A 21,901-nucleotide genomic window follows, 5' to 3' on the forward strand; every position below is an offset into this window, starting at 1 on the left:
AATTTAGGATCACCTTACCAATTTCTGCCAAAAAGCCAGCTGGGAATTTGATAGAGATTGTGTTGAATCTGTAGATTGATTTGGGGAGTCCTGCTATCATTACAGTGATAAGTCTTCAGAACTGTAAATATGGGATGCCTTTTAATTTATTGGGGTCTTTTTAAATTTCTTTCTAAAATGATTTGTAGTTTCAGTGTACAAGTCTTGTCCTTCTTTTGCTAAATTTATTCCAAAGTATTTTTTGTTGCTATTGTAAATGGAATTCTTCACTTTGTTTTTGGATCATTCACTACTAATGTATAACATACACTTAGTTTTTACATATTGATCTTCTATCTGTAGCCTTCCAGAACTAATTAACTAGTCTTAATAGTTTCTTTAGTAGCTTCATTAGGACTTTCTGTATACAAGCTCACGTCGTTTGCAGTAGAGGTAGTTTTACTTCCTTTCCACTGTGGGTGCCTTTTCTTCTCATCTTATTGCCCTGCTGAGAACCTCCAGTATAATGTTCAGTTGAAGGAACGAACATCTTTGTTCTGTTCCTTATCTTAAAGAAGAGAGTGTTTCATAAATAATAAGTGTTACATCAACTTTTTTTTTTTTCGAAGATGGACTTTATCAAGAATTATGCCATCAGGATGTGGGCTTTTCTCTGTGGGAAGTTTCAAAATTACCAACTCAGTCTCCTTCCTTATTACAATTAGCATCCTTTCGTTTCAGCTCAGCAAACTCCTCTCAGCCACCTTGGCAAGGCAGGTCTAGTGAACTCTCTCGGTGTTTCTTTGTCTGGGAAGGCCTCTGTCTCTCCTTCATTTCCGAAGGTCAACATTGCCGGATGAAGTTTTCTTTATCAGCAGGTTTTCTTTCATCACTTTGAATATCATCCCACTTTCTCAGGGCCTGTAATAGCCTCGTGGGGGTTCTTATGGGTGATAAGCATCCTTTCTCTTACCATGTTTAAGATCTCTCTTTGTCTTTGATTTTTGACAGTGTCTTGGAATATTGAATGGAATATGTTTGGGGAAACTATCAGCTTCATGAACTTTGATGTCTCAATCTCTCCCAACATTTAGGAAGTCCCAGCCCTATTTCTTGAAATAAGTTTTCTTCCCCTTTTTCCCTCTCTTCTTCTGGGATTCCATTAATGTGTAGATTGTTTCTTTTAATGGTGTTCCATAGACTTTCTTTAGTCTTTTTTTTCCCTCTGACTGGATAATTTTAAATTATCTACCTTTTGGTTCACCTTCTTCTGCTTGGTCCAGTCTGCTCGTGAAGCTCTCTGTTGAATTCTTCCATTCAGTATCCTTTATCTCCAAAATTACTGATTGATTCCTTTTTATGTTTTCTATCTCTTTGTTGAACTCCTGTTTTTTTCTTGTATTGCTTTCCTGATTTATTTAAATATTAAGCTGTGTTCTCTGGTGAATCTTTAGAACAATTAATTAGAATGATTTTTCCAGGCAGTTTGTGTGTCTCCATTTCTTTGGGATCAGTTACTGTAAGTTTACTGTTTTCCTTTGATGGTATCACATTCCCCTGATTGTTCATGATCCCTGCGGATTTGTGTGGGTGTCTGCACATTTGAAGAAGCAGTTACTTCTTCCAGACTTTGTGCACTGACTTTTCTAAGGAAGGATCTTCATCTGCAGCTGGACCGTGATGTGATCCAGATCTAGTGTTGTGGGGCACCAAGTATGGGGGCTTGTGGTGGCTCTGGGTCTCGGGGGTGTAATGTCTCATTGGCTCAGGCTGCTCACACCTTGGTAACGGTATGATTCTTAGAGCTGTGGGTGTCTGAAGTAGCTGCAAGGGCTGTGAAGTAGTATATCATTGTAGTTTTGATTTGCATTTCCTGATGATTAGTGATGATGAGTGTCTTTTCATGTGCCTATTTGCCATTTCTGGAAAAATATCTATTCTAGTTCTTTGCCTTTTTTTTTTTTTTTTTTTTTTTGCTCTTTTTAGGGCTGCACACACAGCTTATGGAAGTTCCCAGGCTAGAGGTTGAATTAGAGCTGTAACTGCCGGCCTGTACCACAGCCACAGCAATGTGTGATCTGAACTGAGTCTGCAACTTATACCAGAGCTCATGGAAATACTGGATCCGTAATCCACTGAGTGAGGCCAGCCATTGAACCTGTGTCCTCATGGATATTAGTCAGGTTCTTTACCACTGAGCCACAGTGGGAACTCCCTTCTTTGCCTATTAGGATATATGATTTGCAAATATATTCTCTTATTCTGTGGGATGCCTTTTTACTCTGTGGATAGTGTCTTTTGATGCATAACATTTAAAAATGTTCATGAAGTCTAATTTTTCTATATTTTCTTTTGTTACATGTACTTTTGGTGTCATAATCAAGGAGTCATTGCCAAATCCACCATCATGTGCTTTTGTCCTATGATTTTTTAAGCATTTTATTGTTTAGGTCTTACATTTAGGTTCTTGATCCATTTTGAGTTAATTTTTAAATATGGAGTTATAGGGTCCAAATTCATTCCTTTGCATGTGGATATCCAGTTTTCATAGCATCATTTGTTGAAGAGACTATCCTTTCACCATTGAGTATTCTTGGTTCCCTTGTCAAAGACTCTCTGATCATGTATGAGGAAGTTTATTTCTGGGCTCTCTATTCCATCAATCTATATGTCTGTTCTTTTGCCAGTATTACACTGTTTTGGTTACTATAGCTTTGCAGTAACCGAAACAGTGGTTTTGGAATGAGGAGGTGTGAGTCCTCCAGTTTGTTGTTCTTTTTTAGAATTGTTTTGGCAGTTTGGAGTTCCTTGAGATTCCATATGAGTTTTAGAATTTAGCAAAAATCTTATTGGGATTTTATTAGGCATTGCATTGAATGTGTAGATGGCTTTGGGAAGTACTGACTTTTTTAATATCTTTTCTCAGTGCTTTGTAGTTTTCATAATACAAGTCTTTCACCACATTGGTTAAGTTAATTCCTAAGTATTGTTTTTGAAGCCATTATAAGTGGATTTGTTTGTGTGACTTCCTTTTCAGTTTGTTTTTTGTTCATGTATATATAGAAATACAATTGATTTTTGTATGTTGAGTTTGTATCCCATTTTAAATTTCATTTATTCGATGTAAAAGCTTTTTTTGTGGAGTCTTTAGGGTTGTGTGTTTTTTTTTTTTTTTTAAACATAAGAGATCATATCATCTGGAAACAGATAATTTTACTTCTTCCTTTCCAATTTGGATGCCTTTTATTTCCTTTCTTATCTAATTGCTCTGGCTAGAACTTCCAGTAGTGTGTTGAATAGAAGTGATGAGAGTGGGCATTCTTCCTTATTCCTGATCTTAGAGAAAAAACTGTTTTTCACAATTCAGTGTGATATTGATTGTGGGTTTGTTGTATGTAGCTTTTCTTTGTTGTCACAGTTTCTTTTCTTTCTGTTGGATTTTTTTTTTTTTTAATTTTTTAGGGCTGCACCCATGTCATATGAATGTTCCCAGGCTAAGGGTCGAACTGGAGCTGCAGCTGCCGGCCACAGCCACAGCACAGCCACAGCAATAGCAATTCAGGATTTGAGCCTCGTCTGCAACCTACACAGCAGCCCATGGTAGCGCTGGATCCTTTATTTAACCCACTGATCGGGGCCAGGGATAGAACCTGTGTCTTCCTGGATCCTAATTGGTTCATTACTGCTGATCCACAACGGGAACTCCTGTGTTTGGTGTTTTTTTTTTTAATCACAAACGTGTGTTAAATTTTATCAGATGCCTTTTTTTGCATCAATTGAGACAACCAAGTGTTTTTTCTCCTTTATTTTGTTGATGTGGTATATTACATCGATTGACTTTCATATGTTGACCTGTCCTTGTATCACATTTGGTTATGGTGGTGCATAATCATTTTAATATGCTGCTGAATTCTGTTTCCTAATATTTGGATGATGGCTTTTTAAAAGTAAATGTTCATAAGGGATATTTGTCTGTAGTTATCTTTTCTTGTAGTGTCATTAGCTTTGGTATCAGGATTATGCTAGCTTTATTAAATGAGTCAGGAGATTTCCTCTTGTGGCTCAGCAGGTTAAGAACCTGAATAGTATTTATGAGGATGAGGGCTTGATCTCTGGCCTTGCTCGGTGGCCTAAAGATCCTGCGTTGCCATGAGCTGTGGCATAGGTCACGGATGCGGCTTGGATCTGGCATTGCTGTGGCTGCACTGTAGGCTGGCAGCTGCAGCTCTGATTTGACCCCTAGCCTGGGAATTTCCATATGCTTCAGGTATGGCCCTAAAAAGAAAAAAAAAAAATGAGTTAGGAAGTTCTTCCCTCTTGAATTTTTGGGAAGAGTTTGAACAGGATTGATATTGGCTCTTGTAAATGTTTGGTAGAATTCGCCAGTTAAACTGTTAGCACTCTGACTTTTCTTTGTTGGGATATTTTGGATTACTGTTTCAGTTTCTTACTAGCTGTAGGTCTATAACATTTTCTATTTCTTCATGGTTTAGTCTTGGTAGGTTTTGTTTTTCTAAGAATTTGTCCATTTCATCTAGGTTATCCTATTTTTGGCATACAACTGTTCATAGAAATTTCATAATCCTTTTTCTTTCTGTAAAATGGATAGCCATGTCCTCACTTACATGTCTTATTTTAGTAATTTGAGACTTCTTTTCTTTTTTTCTTAGTCCATCTAGCTAAAGATTTGCCAATATTGTTGATCTTCTCAAAGAACCAAGTTTTAGTTTCATTGATTTTTCTCTATTGTTTTTCTAGTCTCTATTTAGTTTATCTCTGCTCTAATATTTTTATTATTATTTTTACTGCTAGCTTTCGGCTAGTTATTTCTTTCTTCTTTTTTTTTTATTTCCTTGAGTTGTAAGTTGATTTGTGATATTTCTTATTTTTCAATGTAAGCATTTATAGTATAAAATTTCCCCTTGACTTTGCTTTCACTGCATCTCATAAATTTTGGTGTGTTGTGTTTTTATTTTTATTGACCTCTAAAGTATTTTCTTTTTTTCCTGTTATACATGAGTGACTTGATATTTCTATACATTTCAAAATGATAACCATAAGTCTAATTACCATCACTTACCATACAAAGATACTACATAATTATTGAATCTACTCCCCACATATTTCATAACTGTGACATTTATTTTGCAACTGGAAGGTTGTACCTCTTAATCTTCCTCACCTATTTCTCTCCTCTCCTTACCTCCTAAATATATATATATATATATATATATATATATATATATATATATTTTTTTTTTTTTTTTTGTCTTTTTGCCATTTCTAGGGCCGCTCCTGCGGCATATGGAGGTTCCCAGGCTAGGGGTCTAATCAGAGCCGCAGCTGCTGGCCTATGCCACAGCCACAGCAATGCCAAATCTGAGCTGCTTCTGCAAACTACACCATAGCTCACTGCAACGCCGGATCTTTAACCCACTGAGCAAGGCCAGGGATCGAACCTGGCAACCTCATGGTTCCTAGTCGGATTGGTTAACCACTGAGCCACAATGGGAACTCCCCCTTCCTAAATATTTTCTAATTAACCTTGTGATTTCTGCTTTGATTTACTGGTTGTTAAAAGTGTAATTTCTACAAATTCGTGATTTTTCAGTTTTGCTTTTGTTATTGATATTTAACTTCATTCTGTTTTGGTCAGAGAAGATTATTTGTATGTATTTGTGTGATAATTTTTAAGATCTATTGAGATTTACTATGTGGCCTAAAGTGTATACTGGTGTATACTGGTGTCCCACATGCACTTGAGAAGAATATGTATGCTGTTGTCGGGTGCAGTGTTCTATATATGTCTATTATATCTGGTTGGTTTATTGTGTTGTTTAAGTCCTCTATTTTTTCACTTATCTTCTGTCTGGTTGTTCTGTCCATTACTGTGAAAGGGGTTTTGAAGTGTTCAGTTTTTACTGTAGAAATGTCTTTTTTTCCCTTCAGTTATGTCAGTTTTTGCTACATGTATTTTGATGGCATATCATTAAATATGGAAAAGTTTATAATTTTTATATCTTTTTGTTGTATCAAAACTTTTTAATTTATATTGTCTTTTGTCTCTTATAGCCTTTTATGATTTAAAGACTATTTTGTCTGATGTAATCATTCCTCCTTTCTTTTGTTTACTAATTGTTTTGAATATCTCTTTTCATCCTTTCACTTTCAACTTGTTTTCGTTGTTGGATCTCAAGTTAGTCTTTTGCCGATAGCATGAGACAATCATCTTTTTTTTTTTTTTTTTTTTTTTTTTTTTTAGGGCTGCACCTGTGGCACATGGGGGTTCGGGCTAGGGGGTCTAATTGGAGCTGTAACCGAGGGCCTACACCACAGCCACAGCAACACGGGATCCAAGCTGCATCTGCAACCTACACCACAGCTCACGGCAACACTGGATCCTTAACCCTCTGAGCAAGGCCAGGGATTGAACCCACAACCTCATGGTTTCTAGTTGGTTTTGTTAACCACTGAGCCATGATGGGAACTCCTAATTTTATTCATTCTGCCAATCTCTGTCTTTTGATATGAGTATCTAATCCATTTACATTTAAAGTAATTACTGATTGAGGGACCTATTTTGTCATATCCTGTTTGTTTTTTATATGCTCTATATCTTTTTTGTCTCGTTTCCTACATTCCTGTCTTCTTTTGTGTTTGGTTTTTTTGTAGTGAAATATTTAAATTCATTTCTCATTTCCTCTTGTGTATATGCCATAGTTCTTTTCTTTTTATTTTATTTTATTTTTTGTCTTTTTGCCTTTTAAGGTCTGCACCCACAGCACATGGAGGTTCCCAGGCTAGGGGTCTAATTGGAGCTGTAGCCACCGGCCTACACCACAGCCACAGCAACACGGGATCCAAGCCGCGTCTGCGACCTATACCACAGCTCACGGCAATAGATCCTTAACCCACTGAGCAAGGTCGGGGATCAAACCTGTGCCCTCATGGATACTAGTCAGATTGTTTTCACTGAGCCATGATGGGAACTCCACATTTACTATTCTTATGTTTTAACACTCTAATTTATACCAGTTTGATTTCAATAACATATAAAAGCTCTTCTCAGAGTTCCTGTTTTGGCTCAGCTGGTTAAGAACCCAACCTAGTATACTGATGATGCATGTTTGATCCCTGGCCCCTCTCAGTGGGTTAAGGATCTGGTGTTGCCATAAGTTGTGGTGTGGGTCACAGATGCAGCTTGGATCCAGTGTTGCTGTGACTATGGCAGAGGATTGCAGCTTCATCTCCGATTCAATCCTAGCCCAAGAATTTCCATATGACACAGGTATGGCTTAAAAAAAAAGAAAAAGATAAAAGAACTCTTGTCCTTTACAGCTTTGTTCTTATCCCTTTTGGTATTGCTGTCACAGAATTACATCTTTACACATGTGTGCTCCAAACATAAACTAATTAAATATAAAGTAATTAATACATTTTTTTAAATGCATTGGACTCCTGATTTATGTAGAATATAAGATTTGGAGTTATGCACTAGAGTTATAGTGATACTAGCTTTTACACTAAAAATTCTTTTTTTTTCTGTAAGTATCTCAAGTCATATAGAAAACAAAGTATAGTTACAAACCATTGTTATAATAATACACTTTTTATAATTGCTCATATATTTACTAATATTGAGATCTTTATTTCCCCATACAGCTTTAGGTATTGTCAAGTGTCATTTTATTTCACTTTCCAGCATTTCTTTTGAGCATTTCTTATAGGCAGGTCTAGTGGTCATGAATTCCCTCAGCATTTGTTTATCTGAAAATGTTTAACTTTCTTACTTACTTTTGAAGGATAGTTTTGCTGGGTATAGGATTCTTGGGTGACATTTTTCTTTTCTTTTCTTTTTTTTTTTGTCTTTTTGCTATTTCTTGGGCCGCTCCCGTGGCATATGGAGGTTCCCAAGCTAGGTGTTGAATCAGAGCCGTAGCCACCGGCCTACGCCAGAGCCACAGCAATGCAGGATCCAAGCCGCGTCTGCAACCTACACCACAGCTCATGGCAACGCTGGATCCTTAACCCACTGAGCAAGGCCAGGGATCGAACCCGCAACCTCATGGTTCCTAGTCGGATTTGTTAACCACTATGCCATGACGGGAACTCTGACATTTTTCTTTTAGTACCTAGGCTATATTGGCCTACTGCTCAGGTTTCTTACCCATTTTTTAATTAGATTGTTTCCTCATTGTTGAGTTTGAAGAAGGTTTTTTTTTTTTTTGTAAATTTTGGATAATTTTCCTTTATAAGATATATCTTTTGTAAATATTTTCTCTCAGTTTGTTGCTTTTTTTTTCATGCTCTTGACAAGGCAGAAATTTTAAATTTTAATGAAGTTCAGCTTATTAATTCTTTTATTGATTACACCTTGGTATTATTTTTAAAAAGTAATCACCAAACTCAAGGTTATCTAGATTTTATCTTATATTATCTTTGGAAGTCTTATAGTTTTGCATCTTACATTTAGGTCTTTTACCCATTTTGAATTATTATTTTTTTAGGATGTAATTAATACCTAATCTTAAAACGTATCTAGATTAGTTTTTTTTTTTTTTTTTTTTTTTTTTTTGGCATGTGGATGTTCAGGTATTTCAGCACCAATTGATAAAAACACTATCTTGTTTCCATGTCAAAAAGCAGTTGACATTATTTTTTTCAGTGCATTTCTAGGTTCTCTATTCTATTCCATTGATTTTTAGAAAATTCTTTTGCAATACCACATTGTCTTGATTAATGAGGCTTTATATTAAGTTTTATATTAGTCCTCTGACTTTTTTTTTCTCCATATACTGTGTTATTTATTCTAGATCTTTTGCCTCTGCAGGTTAAACTTTAGAATCACTTTCCCACTTGCTGGAATCTTGATTGAAATTGCCTTGAGTCTGTAGATAAAGCTGGGAAGAACTGATATCTTAATAATATTGAGTCTGTAGATTTTTTTGAAGATGTTCCTTATCAAACTTAGGAAGGTCCTCTCAGTTCCTGGTTGGCTAAGAGTTTTTATTATAAATAGGTTTGTCAAATAATTTTTCTGCATCTGTTAATATATTCATGTGAATTTTCTGTTTAGCTTGTTGCTGTGATGGATTACATTAATTGATTTCCAAATGTTGAACTAGTCTTGCATGCCTGGTATAAGTTGGTTTTAGTGTATAATTCTTGTTTCATTTTGTTGGATTCTACTTGCTAATATTTTCTTGTGGATTTTGCATCTATGTTCATGAGAGACCTTGATCTATAGTTTTCTTATAATGTCTTTGGTTTGGGTGTTAGAGTGATGGCGGCCTCATAGAATGAATTAGGAAGCATTCCCTCTGCTTCTGTCTTATGAAGAGAATTTTGGAAATTGGAAGAATTTCTTTTGTAAATGCTTGGTGGACTTCATCAGTGAGCCCACTGGATGCTCTGTTCATTTTTCCTAATTCATTTTTCCTTTCATTCCTCAGACTGTATAACCTCACTTGACATACTTTCAAGTTTGATGATTTTTTTTGCCAGCTCATATCTGCTAGCAAGTGAACTCTCCAGTTCTGTCCTAGTATTTTTTTTTCCAGTTTTCCCAGCACCACTTGCTCAAGAGACTTTTTTCCATTTTATTTTTTCATAAGATTTTAATTTTTTCTGTTATAGTTGATTTATTATGTCAATTTCTGCTGTACAGCAAAGTGACCCAGTCATTCATACATACATGAATATGTATATATATACATATAAGTCCTAGTATTCTTTAACTCAAGAAATTTTTGGTCCTTTTTTTTTTAAATAATTTTTTTTATTTTCCCACTGTACAGCAAGGGGGTCAGGTTATCCTTACATGTATACATTACAATTACATTTTGCCCCCACCCTTTCTTCTGTTGCAACATGAGTATCTAGACAAAGTTCTCAATGCTATTCAGCAGGATCTCCTTGTAAATCTATTCTAAATTGTGTCTGATAAGCCCAAGCTCCCGATCCCTCCCACTCCCTCCCCCTCCCATCAGGCAACCACAAGTCTCTTCTCCAAGTCCATGATTTTCTTTTCTGAGGAGATGTTCATTTGTGCTGGATATTAGATTCCAGTTATAAGTGATATCATATGGTATTTGTCTTTGTCTTTCTGGCTCATTTCACTCAGGATGAGATTCTCTAGTTCCATCCATGTTGCTGCAAATGGCATTATGCCATTCTTTTTTATGGCTGAGTAGTATTCCATTGTGTATATATACCACCTCTTCCGAATCCAATTATCTGTCGATGGACATTTGGGTTGTTTCCATGTCCTGGCTATTGTGAATAGTGCTGCAATGAACATGCAGGTGCACGTGTCTCTTTTAAGTAGAGTTTTGTGCGGATAGATGCCCAAGAGTGGGACTGCAGGGTCATATGGAAGTTCTATGTATAGATTTCTAAGGTCTCTCCAAACTGTTCTCCATAGTGGCTGTACCAGTTTACATTCCCACCAACAGTGCGGGAGGGTTCCCTTTTCTCCACAGCCCCTCCAGCACTTGTTATTTGTGGATTTATTAATGATGGCCATTCTGACTGGTGTGAGGTGATATCTCGTGGTAGTTTTGATTTGCATTTCTCTTATAACCAGCGATGTTGAGCATTTTTTCATGTGTTTGTTGGCCATCTGTATATCTTTGGAGAAATGTCTATTCAGGTCTTTTGCCCATTTTTCCATTGATTGATTGGTTTTTTTGCTGTTGAGTTGTATAAGTTGTTTATATATTCTAGAGATTAAGCCCTTGTCAGTTGCATCATTTGAAACTGTTTTCTCTCATTCTGTAAGTTGTGTTTTTGTTTTCTTTTTGGTTTCCTGAAATTTTTGGTCCTTTAAGATAACTTTTTCTTGTTACTGATATCCTTTATTTGGTGAGACATTGTTTTCATACTTACGTTATTTTGACGTGGTTTTCAGTTTTCTTTAGTTCTTTGAACATATTATAATTACTATTATAGTCTAAAGTCTTTGTCTAGTAAGGATAACATCTAGGGCATCTCAGTGAGTTTCTACTGATTGCTTTTTTCCTTGTGTATGTGCTGTATTTTTCTGTTTAATTGTATGTCGTGTAATTTTTTTGTTATAAACTGAACCTTTTATTTATGTGCTTGGCCATGCCCACAGCATATGGAAGTTTCTGGGCCAGAGATCAAACCTGCATCACAGCAGTGGCAATGCTGGATCATTGACCCACTGTGCCACAAGAGAACTCCTAAACTCAACATCGTAGGTAATATAATGTGACTGCATTGAAAATCAGAAGACCCCCACAGTGGAGTTAGTTGTTGCTGTTCGTTTAGTGATTCTTCCAGACTGATTCTGTAAAGTTTCTATTCCCTGTTGTGTGTGGCTACGGAGGTTTTTGTGTGGTTGTCTTAGTGTCAGCTAATGACTGGTCAGAGGTTTCTTTAAATGCTGTGCACCAACAAATCTTCCAGTCTTTGCTGAGGCCCCTATGTGTTGATTGGGGTGCACCTTCAAAGTTCAGGCAGTTTATGAAACTTTGGGCCTTCATTTCATGCTTGTGCAGGGCCTCCGGATCAGCCAGATGTAAGAGACTGGGGTCCTTTCAGGTCTTACCTGGGTATGAAAATGACTCTCTGGATCACCAGGAATGTGTCAGAGCTTTTAAAAGTGCCCAGTGAGCATCTCACTCCCCAGGTCTTTCTGTAAAGTTTTTGGTCTGGCTTTTTTTGCCTCACCTGGCACTGCTGCCTTAGGTAACTGTGGTATTTATTGTCACTGGTTGTTTTCCACAAATGCCCTGGGAATTGGGCTTTGAACTCTGAGTCAGGTCAAATAATGACAACCTCCTTAAGCGGAGGCTTTTCCATGGAGCTTTAAGATAGGTCTCATAATGAAACTGCTCTTGGGATGGGGCTTTCCGAGGTGCTCCGGTCCCACCCAGCCTCTCCCCTCTGGTGGTTGCAAGGCTTTTGGTTTTCAAGGCTACTGCAGAGCAGTGAAGAGGGAAGTGGATCAAATTGAAAAAGCCTCAAAATCTGCTCCTTTCACAGGCGTTGCTGTTTTTCCTGAGTAAACAGTCCTTAGATTTTTGTAAACTCTTGGTTAATTTCCAAAGTGTTAAAAAAAACCTGATTTTGACATTGTCTTGCAAGCATTTTATGGAGGGGTGAGTTTACAGAGATCCTCATTCTACTGTTCCAGTCGCACCTTACCTTTTTTTTGGCTTTCCATAGTGGGGAATTTTTCTTATTCTCCTTTGAACTGTGATTATATGGGTACTTGCCTTCCACTAGAATATAGGTTTCTTGGGGATGGGAACTTTCTCTGGTAGCAGGTGTGAAGGAAATTATGGGTTAAGCAAATATCCCTGTATTTCTTAGATGAACTGGGATTCCTAGTTCTGGGACGGTCAGGTGAGGCAAGATGTCTCTGTGTGACAAGGTGACTCGACTTCCTTTAAGTCCTCTGTTGGCTCTGGGGCAGGCAGCCTTCTGAAGATAACTCCCAGGAGACAGCATCAGTTCAGCCTGCTCCTAGCCTGTTTGTCTAAGTTTTGAGATTATTAGCTTGGAATTTGGATTAATTAACCATTCAACTAATAATGTAATGTTCACCTATTATGTAGCAGTTATTGAGCTGGTAAGGGAATTCGACTGACAGCGTCTTTCCTCTATGGAGTTGACAGTTTAGAGGAGAGACAGGCTGAAACAAAATAAAACCCCCAAACATTAAATACAAATTGTGATAAGTATCATGAAGGAAATGGTGTTGAGAGAACAGAGATGAATATATAGTACATTTTTAGTAACCTTTTCTTGCAATGTCTTTGCATCTTGGTAACGTGGATTTTAGCCTTACATTTATGGACATCATTTGTGTAGAATTCAAGGGTTACTTCCTGCCTCCTCTCAGCCAGCACCTTCTCACACCGAGAAAGTCCTTTCCCTTCTTGTTCTCCTGACTGCCTTTGGGAAGGACCTGGGTTAGATGTTAGTATGGCAATTTTTAGGGGAGCGAGTAAAGAAAATAGAGGCATAGGGTAATGAGTGGCTGTAGGAGTCCAGTTGGAGACTTGGCAAGGGTGGGAGAGCATCCACCACTGACCATTGGTTTTGTCTAGCTGGGGTCCCCAGGGGAGGCCGGCAGGGGTGGGTGGCAAGTCAGAGGATGGAAATCATGAGTGATGCGGTGGGACTGGACTTCATATTTTAAGAGGAGCTCTCAAAATCAGTACCAGGCTCATCTTTCATCTTTTCACCTAACACGCAGGGGAAGCCGCTGGAAGTGGGGGAGACAGTGTGACAAGGGCCGTCGTGGGTCTGGGTGGCTGGGGCAGGAGGGTGTGAGAAGTGTCCCCGGACTTCACCCTGGGGCTGTTTTTCTCTTTGGCCAGTGTTTGTCCAGCACGATGCTGCCCAGCTCTACCTCACCGTCTGGAACCTGATCAAGGACCAGATCACGGATGTGGACTTGGTAAGTCCTAGGACGGGAGCACGCAGACGGCAAGGGCGCCGGGCCTCCCCTGCCGGCGCTCCTGTCCCCTGGCCTGCATGGAGGGGTGAGGGGGCAGGGCGCCTGGAGGGCTCATCCGGCGCCTTTGCCTGGTTGCCACGGTCACTCGGGCCTTGGGCAGCAGAGCCGCGCCGCTGCCGTTTCTGCAGCTGCGCGTGGTGGCTCCAGCGGCTGCAAACGGGCCTGCTCGCCCCTTGCCCTCCCCCTTGCAGGTGGCGAGGCTGCAGGCCCTCTATACCATCCGCGTGAAGGAGACCTTCGTCTGCCTTGAATGTACCACGGAGCATGTCAGGAACAGCAGCATGCTGACCCTCCCCCTTTCGCTGTTTGACATGGACTCAAAGCCCCTGAAAACCCTGGTGAGGGGCCCCCTGGGGGGTTTGCTGTCCCCACACAACCCAGTGTTGCCAGGGACCCCGCTTCTAAAGTCCAGTGTTGGCTGTTAGAAAAAAAAACCATGTCCATTTCCTTTGCGTGGCTCTGGCTAAGTTCTTTGATTTTTCCGGGAAAAAAAGTTGCTCTTCCTACTGGCCCTTATCCTCACATTGCTCACTTTGCAAGGGCCTCCTGTTGTTCCCGCAGGGAGCGGGTATTTCTTGAGATCCTGGCACACGCACCATGCTGGGACCGGGTGTTAAAGGGACGTGCGGAAGACAGGAAGGCCTACGTGCCCGTCTGCAGGGTGAGGGCTTGCACGCGAGATGCAAATAACCCTGCCTTCCCTGTGTCCTGGGACAGGAGGATGCCCTGCACTGCTTCTTCCAGCCCAGGGAGTTGTCCGGCAGAGACAAGTGCTTCTGTGAGAACTGTGGCAGGAAGACCTGTTGGAAGCAGGTACTTGCTCCCTGAAACCAGATGCTTCCCTGGACTGTCGGGGGGGTTGCTGTCGGAGGCTGAGGGAGGGACTCCCGTCTGGCTGGGATCTGGGATCCTGGGGCCTCTGGCGTCCAGAGCTGAGGAGCCCTCCTCAGACCTGGTTCATCACGGAGGGGGAGGCAGTTTTCTCCTCAGGGCTGGACTTGGCTGCTGGCGCCTTCTGTGGGAGACCCAGTGTCACCAGGGGGACCCTTAACTCTGTGCGGTTCCATTCCGCTCCCTTCTCTCTGGGAAGAACATACCATCGGCCTCGGTGTCTTTTGGAATCAGTGCCTTGAGACTTCACCACCCCTGTGATCTTGCTGTTCCAGGTCCTGAAGCTGAGCCGCCTGCCCCAGACCTTGACCCTGCACCTCATGCGGTTCTCCATCAAAAATCTGCGGACAGAAAAAGTCTGCCACTCACTGTATTTCCCCCAGAGCTTGGATCTGAACCCGCTCCTTGAGACGGAGGAAGAGCCCTGTGCTGCTGAGGGGCAGGTGAGCGCCTCGCGTCCCCTCCCCACCCACCAAATGGGACGGCACAACCTTCGAGTTGCCCCCTCCCCTGAGCTGCCCACCGTCCCACTCACCAGAGGCGACTTCTGGGCGTCCTCTCCTCTTGGACGTCACATCCAAGCGGGGATGTGTGTGGCCGAGCCTGGGACACAGAGGGAGGAAAACTCACCAGTGGCTTGACGTGATTCCTAGTAACATAGTCACACATTTGAGAAACATTTATTTTTCAAACAAGGGTTTTAGTGGTGGAAACCCAAGCCTCCTCGAACGAACGAACGAACGAACCATGGGCCTGTGAGCCTGACACCCCCCCCCCCCAATGTTTGCTGTTGGCAGTTGCATTTCTTTTCTTCCAAGATTCAGAAAACTTTCTATCTAGTGATTGGATTTGTTGTTGTACACCTCACAGCACTGAGAGATGGAACCCATACACCAGAATCTTCCTTCTCAGTAAAGTATGTAATGCCTCCACACACACATCCGGGGTCCAAAATATAGCATCAGACTAATACTTAAAACAGCTTGTTCTGGAGTTCCCTGGTGCCTCAGTAGGTTAAGGACCTGGCATTGTCACTGCTGTGGCTCTGTTACAGCTACGGTGCGGGCTTGATCCCTGGCCCAGGAACTTCCACGTGCTACAGCCAAAACAAACAAACAAGCAACAAACAAATTATGCTTACCTGGAAGATAATAAGAAAGTAGCCAATCTATCAAGCCAAATTTATTCAAAGTAAATTTGGATTCAGTTGTCCTGAGCTAAAAAGTAATTGGGAAATTCTTTTTTTTTTTTTTTTTTTTTTTTTTTTTTGTTCTTTTAGGGCTGCACCCACGGCATATGGAGGTTCCCAGGCTAGGGGTCTAATTGGAGCTATAGCTGCCAACCTACACCACAGCCACAGCGACGGCAGATCCGAGCCATGTCTGCGACCTACACCACAGCTCATGGCAACACTGGATCCTTAACCCATAGAGCGAGGCCAGGGATTGAACCCGAAACCTCATGGTTCCTAGTCAGATTCGTTTCTGCTGCACCACAGCAGGAACTCCCCGCTCCCAACTCCCTGTCCCGGATGTGCCTACTGTGTGCTTGCACAGTTCCTGGGTCCAAACCCCATCACGTGTCCACCAGTCTTGTTCTACCTGCAGGATCAGTTCAGACTTGTCTTCTCCGGGGAGGTTTTGTGAGCTCCTCAGCGTTTCCTCAGCTGGTTGTTCCTTTTCCTTTTGGGGGCAAAAACTCGTTCTTCCCAAATGTACCTGTGAAGACATCTGGTAAAAACCATGGCATCCCATCTGTGGCATAATTAGCTGTGAGTCTTGAGGTCAAAGATGATTTCCTAGGGCCCGGGAGGCGCAGGTATCTGGCAGAGCGAGGCACCGGATAAGCAAACACTCGATGAAGTAATGTTTCTTTCCTCTCGACGCCGGTCAGAAGAGGAGGGATGACGGGGGTCCCTTTGTGCCTTGTGTGCTTCAGCCTGGGGGACGGTACGAGCTCTTCGCTGTGATCGCCCACATGGGGCTGGCCGACTTCGGTCACTACTGCGCCTACGTCCGGAGCGCCGCGGATGGAAAATGGTTCTGCTTCAATGACTCCAATGTCTGTTGGGTGAGAAACATCATCCAGAATTGCCTCTTGCCCTGGATTCGCCATCTCTTACAAGCTTTGAGCCTGGGACTAGAGGGGCCATCTAGGCCAAGACGCACGGTGGTCTGTTCTCTGGGGGGAGAGGGGCTGTTGTGGGTTTGGAGGCCCTTTTCTGCCTGGAGTCCCCATCTGGTTTGCAGCCCTGCCACCCTCCACGAAGCTCAGTATCTAGGTTGTTGGGGCTCTAGGCTCTAGGTTGTTGGGGCTCTGCAGCCGTGTGCTCTGGGGGAAACTTATGGAAAGCAAGGTGAGTTAGAAATAAGTGAGAACTCCAGGCAAGGCGTATCCATGTTTTAGCAGAGGGACAAAGTACGAAAGAGACCCGTGGCGCCGCTGACTGGATGATCTGGGTCGTGGGCGGTATGGGAGTGGCTTGTCTGGACCAGTGGGGGAAGGCAGCTTGTAGCGCCATTACTCTTTGGCCACTTGACCTTGTCTGTGTCCTTCCAGGTGTCCTGGGAAGACATCCAGTGTACTTATGGAAATCACAGCTTCCGCTGGTGAGAGAAGTGCTGGGGTGGTGGGGTCCCAGCGAGCGCTCACATGGGGTGCCTATTGGTCTGTGAAACCCATACAGACTCAGCAGCCACTGGTATCTGCTCAGCCTCATCTCTCAGTGCCCACCCCCCACACGCTGCTTTTCCGCACAGTTTAGAGGCCAGCAGTGCTGAAGTATCTGTGGCTTTGAATGTACTGTTCCTGCCTGTTCCTCACCAAGGCTGACTCTCTCTCCTGCTTCAGTACTTCTGCTCATGCCTGCCTGCTCTGTAAACTCTTTCCTGAGCCATCCAGGCAGGTTTGTAGATGCTTCTCGGATGCTTTCCCTGCCTGTGGTGCAAATCTCCTTTGCAGCAAGGGTCATGCTGCTTTCTGATTGTTTGCTTACATGGCACCCTTTCAGCCCTTTCACATTAACCATGAACTTTTTGGAGGCAAGGATCATTCTTTGCTTCATTGGTACATGTGCTAAATTTTGCATGTGCTAAATAACAGTATATATGCTGTTAAAAATCCGAACCTGCAGAAGGGGAGCTGGAGAGGAGAAGCTGGGTGAAGTTAGAGACTTTGTAAGTTTCTCCACCTGAGCTTCTGGCAGTGGGTTGGGGGGACATGGTACGCCTAGCATGATGGGGGGTGACCTCCGCTGCAGAAATAGGCCCTCACTTGGAAACAAATGAATTGGGGGGAATTGGCTTGATACCCTCCTTCTGCCTCGAACTCTTCATCTTCCTTTCTTGTAAGCCTCTCCCTCCATGGCCACCCTTTGTCACACGGTTGTCAGAGACCCCCCCCATTATTTAGATCAGGGTGAAGGCCAGAGAGTGAATATTTCAGTCTCTGGGACACCCAGCCTCTGTCACAGCTCCTCCGCTCTGCCTTTGCAGTCCAAGCAGCCACAGATGATCCATTCATTTGCAAAGGGGGGATTGGATTTGACCTGTGGGCTCATCGTTTATCAACCCCTAATTGAAATAGTAACTGAGAGCTTAATGGTAGTTATTTTCCCAGGTCATCAGGTTTGTCCCGGAGGGGGTCATGGAGACTTGATCCCATAACCTAGAAAGTTTTCTGATGGGTGTCCTATCATGAATCAATAATGTATTCACTAACTGTGAATATTTCATTGCTGTGATGCTGTTTTATTTTTCTTCTTTCTAGGCGGGAAACTGCATATCTTCTGGTTTACATGATGGCTGAGTCCTGACTGATGCATCTATACCTTCAGAGACTTACGGAGTATCATTTTCCTTTTCTCTTCCTGGGTCTGCAGACTTCGATTCTGTGGTGAAGAGAGTCACCATTTTCAGGTTGTTTAATGAAACTTTATTTATAATCAGTGGTGATTATAACACTATTTAACAGTGACCTTGTGCAGGTCTGGATCAGCACCAGCACCAGTGGACCCTGGCTGCATGGTTAGCAGGTCCTGAGCCCTTCTGCTGTCAAGGCAGTGGACTTTTAGTTAGGAGATTGTAGCATCCAGGTGCTCCCAGGGGAGGAGAGGCCAAGCCCGCAGTGGGAGGGGGAGCTGGTCAGGTGGCAGGGGCCAAGCTCATGTGACTGTACTGGCATGTCCTGGTTGTATTTCACTTCTGTTTGTAATTTGAAAAATTTTTAGAAGCTGTATCAATTACATAAAACTCAAGTGCTTTGTAATTGTTATTCATTTATTTGACACATATGTATTGGTCACCGACTCTCCAGGAGATGGTATGCTGGCCACAATGAGGAATAAAATTCTTTCTCTCAAAAGGAGTTTTCAGTTTAATGGGAATTAAAATACATACAATACTGAGGATTTGTGCTACAAGAATTCAGAGGAAAGTGAAATTGCTACTGTTGTGGGACTACTTTAAAGAATTGGGCAGAGATCTTTGCTGGACTTGAAAACAGCTCCAGCAAGCTCAGGGGGCTGGCTCATCATCACCCTCTAGTCCACTGCAGGAAGGGGCCCCGTTGCATCTTGTCCAGCCTCACCAGACAGAAGGACTGGATTTCTTTCACCACCTTTGCCGCCTCATGCCCTGGGCTTTTGTTGACCTACTTCCCCTGCCTGGAGCCCCCGTGGCCCTCCCTGCGTGGCCACAGCTCACAAGATGCTCTTGGCTTGTGCTGCCCCAGCTCTTTCCTCCCCCGCAGGAGTTCACTTCCCTCCTCTTGATGTCCAGGACACAGAGGTCGGCTTTCTCCTGGAGAACTTGTGTGCTGAGTTGGGGTCCCGTTTCTGTAGGTGTCCGCCCTCCCGTTCAGGGACTCCCTCGAGCCCATCTCACAACTAGCATGATGATAATAGCGTCAAGAGCAACAATTTTCAGAATAAGTGTCCAACCTGAAGGTGCTCCAGGACCTTCTTTTCCCCAGTGCCTCATTTTGCAGATGAGAAAGCAGAAGCCCAGAGAGGAGGAGGAACTTCTCAGGGCCACACAGTGGCAGAGTGGGACTGGAAGGTCCCCTCCAGCTGCTTCCTCAGACAAAACTTGTTTCCATGGGAGCCTCCTGGGTAATGCTCGGAACAACCAACAGAAACCCAGGGCAGCACAGAGTAGATGCTCAGTGGATGTTTGTTGACTGAATAAATGATTGTAAGGGACACAAAAAGCAAGTCTTGAGGCTGGAAGTGAATCTCCCATCCTGTCCTCAAATAGGAGGTCTTGCTCCTTTTTGGTGTGGGTGGGTGGAAAGGGGCTTGGGAAGGGAAGAGGTGTGTCATGAATTCTTTTGTAAACAGAGGACGGCAGCGGGCAGGAAGAGGATGTGAGCAGGCACATTCCAGAAGTTGAGCATAGAGGGCGCAGAGGCTGGTCCCTCAGCATCACAGTCTCCCACGGGGGAAACAGGGTCAACAGCTTGCAAGGTTTGTGGGGATGGTCACATGACCTCAACCTGGCTGATCATCATGTTCCATCATCCCTGGCCACTGTGACTGGCTCAGGGCTGGGCAAGTGACCAGTCAGGCTCCAGGGTGGGGTCTTATGCACCCTACCCTCGAGGGGAAGAGCAGCGACTGCCCCATCGGAACAACCCCAGCTCTTCTTCCCTGGGATGGGGTCTAGCCTACCCTTGCTTAGATGATGCCCAATTTGTGTGCAATGCATGCTAGGCTGGCTGAGTTCTAGGAACCTAGGTATAATCATTCATAACATCACCAGCCCTGAGATAAAAAGGGAATAAGACCCATTCTGTACTGACTCACAGACTTTGAAAAACCTACGGTTTCCAAATGAGACAGGTTGGGGGGTGGGAGGATACACTGAGGGTTTGAGATGGAAATGCTATAAAATTTGGTTGTGATGATTGTTGTACACTATAAATGTAATAAAATTCATTGAGTAATTTAACAAAAAATTGAAAAAAGATTCATTCTGGCAGGAGTAGGGATTGCTCTGGGACTGTTCTGCATGAAATCACTGTACAAACTCTCACATGGGTCCTTGAGTGCTTGTCTAAGAACATGAGGGAAGCCGTAGAAGAACCCCATACTTCTCTGGACTCAGGGGAAAATATTGTTCTTGACAGTAGGCTGGCCACTGACTATCTCCTGGCTGAGCAAGGGGGAGTCTGTGCCGTTATTAATAAAACCTGCCACGTGCGTGTCAAGAACTCTGGTCATATTGAGGTAAACATAAAAGATAACATGAGCAAGCTCAGTGGTTACATAGACAGAACATACACACAGAAACGTACATTTGTGGTTAACACAAAGCCTGGGGTTCTTAGGATCCCAGGCCCCCACAGGAAGCGCTGCGCTGTGCCTGCTCGTCCACCTGGGAAGAACCTGCCCATGATTTTCTGAGCTGAGAATCTGACTCTCCTACTTCACGCACAAGTTATTTCTCTGTCTTTAAGGTATGCTAAATTTTGTAGGTATATAATTGTAGGTATATAATAACTGTGATTCCAGGAAAGCTTGTTCTCATAGTTTTTCACAGCTTTACCAAGAATTCTCTGACATTTTGAAAAGCTGAATCTCCTGGCTTAAGAGCTTCTGCATTGTGAGTAAATGCACCAGGATTTCTGTTACCACAAGGAAGAGAAATTACAAATCATATACGGAGATGCCTCTTTGTCCTCATTTAAAAAGAGGAAATATAAATTCTCAATCAAATTGAATGTTATCTGTCTTAAATTTTTTTTTTTTTTGGTCTTTTTAGGGCCGCACCCAACAGCATTTGGAGGTTCCCAGGCTAGGGGTTGAATTGCAGCTGTAGCGACTGGCCTGCGCCACAGCCCCAGCAACTCGGGATCCAAGCCACGTCTGCGACAGCCGGATCCTTAACCCACTGAGTGAGGCCAGGGATTGAACCTGAGTCCTCATGTTTGCTAGTCAGATTCATTTCCGCTAAGCCACGACAGGAACTCCTGTCTTTTCTTAAATCTAAATTGAAGACAAATTTAAGCAAGTGTCGGATTATTTTGTGTAGTTGAAGCCAAGCATTCACCTTTTAAATTATATACTATTTCATTAGAATGTATTACCTTTAATTCTCCTATTATAACTGTAACTGCATAAATAACACACACTATCCCCCCACCCTTTTTTTTTTGGCTGCAACCACAGCATCTGGAATTTCCCAGGCCAGGGATCAAATCTGAGTCACTGTGGCTCCAGGTCCTTAACCCTCTCTGCAGGGCTGGGGATTGAACTGGCAATGCCATGGGAACAAGTTGGGTCATTAAACCTCTGCACCACAGTGGGAACTCCACATAATTATACCTTCATTATATCTGTAGAGAAATTATGTTATCTCTGCATCTGATTCCAGAAAGTGAGGAGAGTGTTACAAAATACTTGATATGAAAGGGGTGAGGGCCTGATGGGCTGAGAGAACCCCCATGACACAGCACTTCATTCCTACGAAGGTGCTAGAATCAAAAAGACAGACAATAACAAAGGGAGAGATTGGAACCTTCAAACAGGGCTGGTGGGAA

The 21,901-nt window shown here is 42.6% G+C and overlaps 1 protein-coding gene across 1 annotated transcript in view; it reads left to right on the forward strand.

Moving 5' to 3' along the window:
* Positions 1-18,724, forward strand: part of USP18 (ubiquitin specific peptidase 18) — a gene marked incomplete at its 5' end in the record, with an annotated part of 44,755 nt that extends 26,031 nt beyond the window's left edge. Inside the window, 7 exon segments of the mRNA NM_213826.1 lie at positions 13,332-13,411; positions 13,663-13,809; positions 14,189-14,284; positions 14,638-14,805; positions 16,301-16,432; positions 16,922-16,971; positions 18,131-18,724. Coding sequence (NP_998991.1) covers positions 13,332-13,411; positions 13,663-13,809; positions 14,189-14,284; positions 14,638-14,805; positions 16,301-16,432; positions 16,922-16,971; positions 18,131-18,176 — 719 coding nt within the window. The 3' untranslated portion in view covers positions 18,177-18,724.
* Between the last annotated feature and the right edge of the window lie 3,177 nt (positions 18,725-21,901).

The sequence above is a fragment of the Sus scrofa genome, chromosome 5 (genome assembly GCF_054392235.1).
Source record: "Sus scrofa isolate SSC_HxYL_T2T_F1_AM1 chromosome 5, Sscrofa_HxYL_maternal_Yorkshire_Landrace_v2.0, whole genome shotgun sequence".
NCBI lineage: Eukaryota > Metazoa > Chordata > Mammalia > Artiodactyla > Suidae > Sus > Sus scrofa.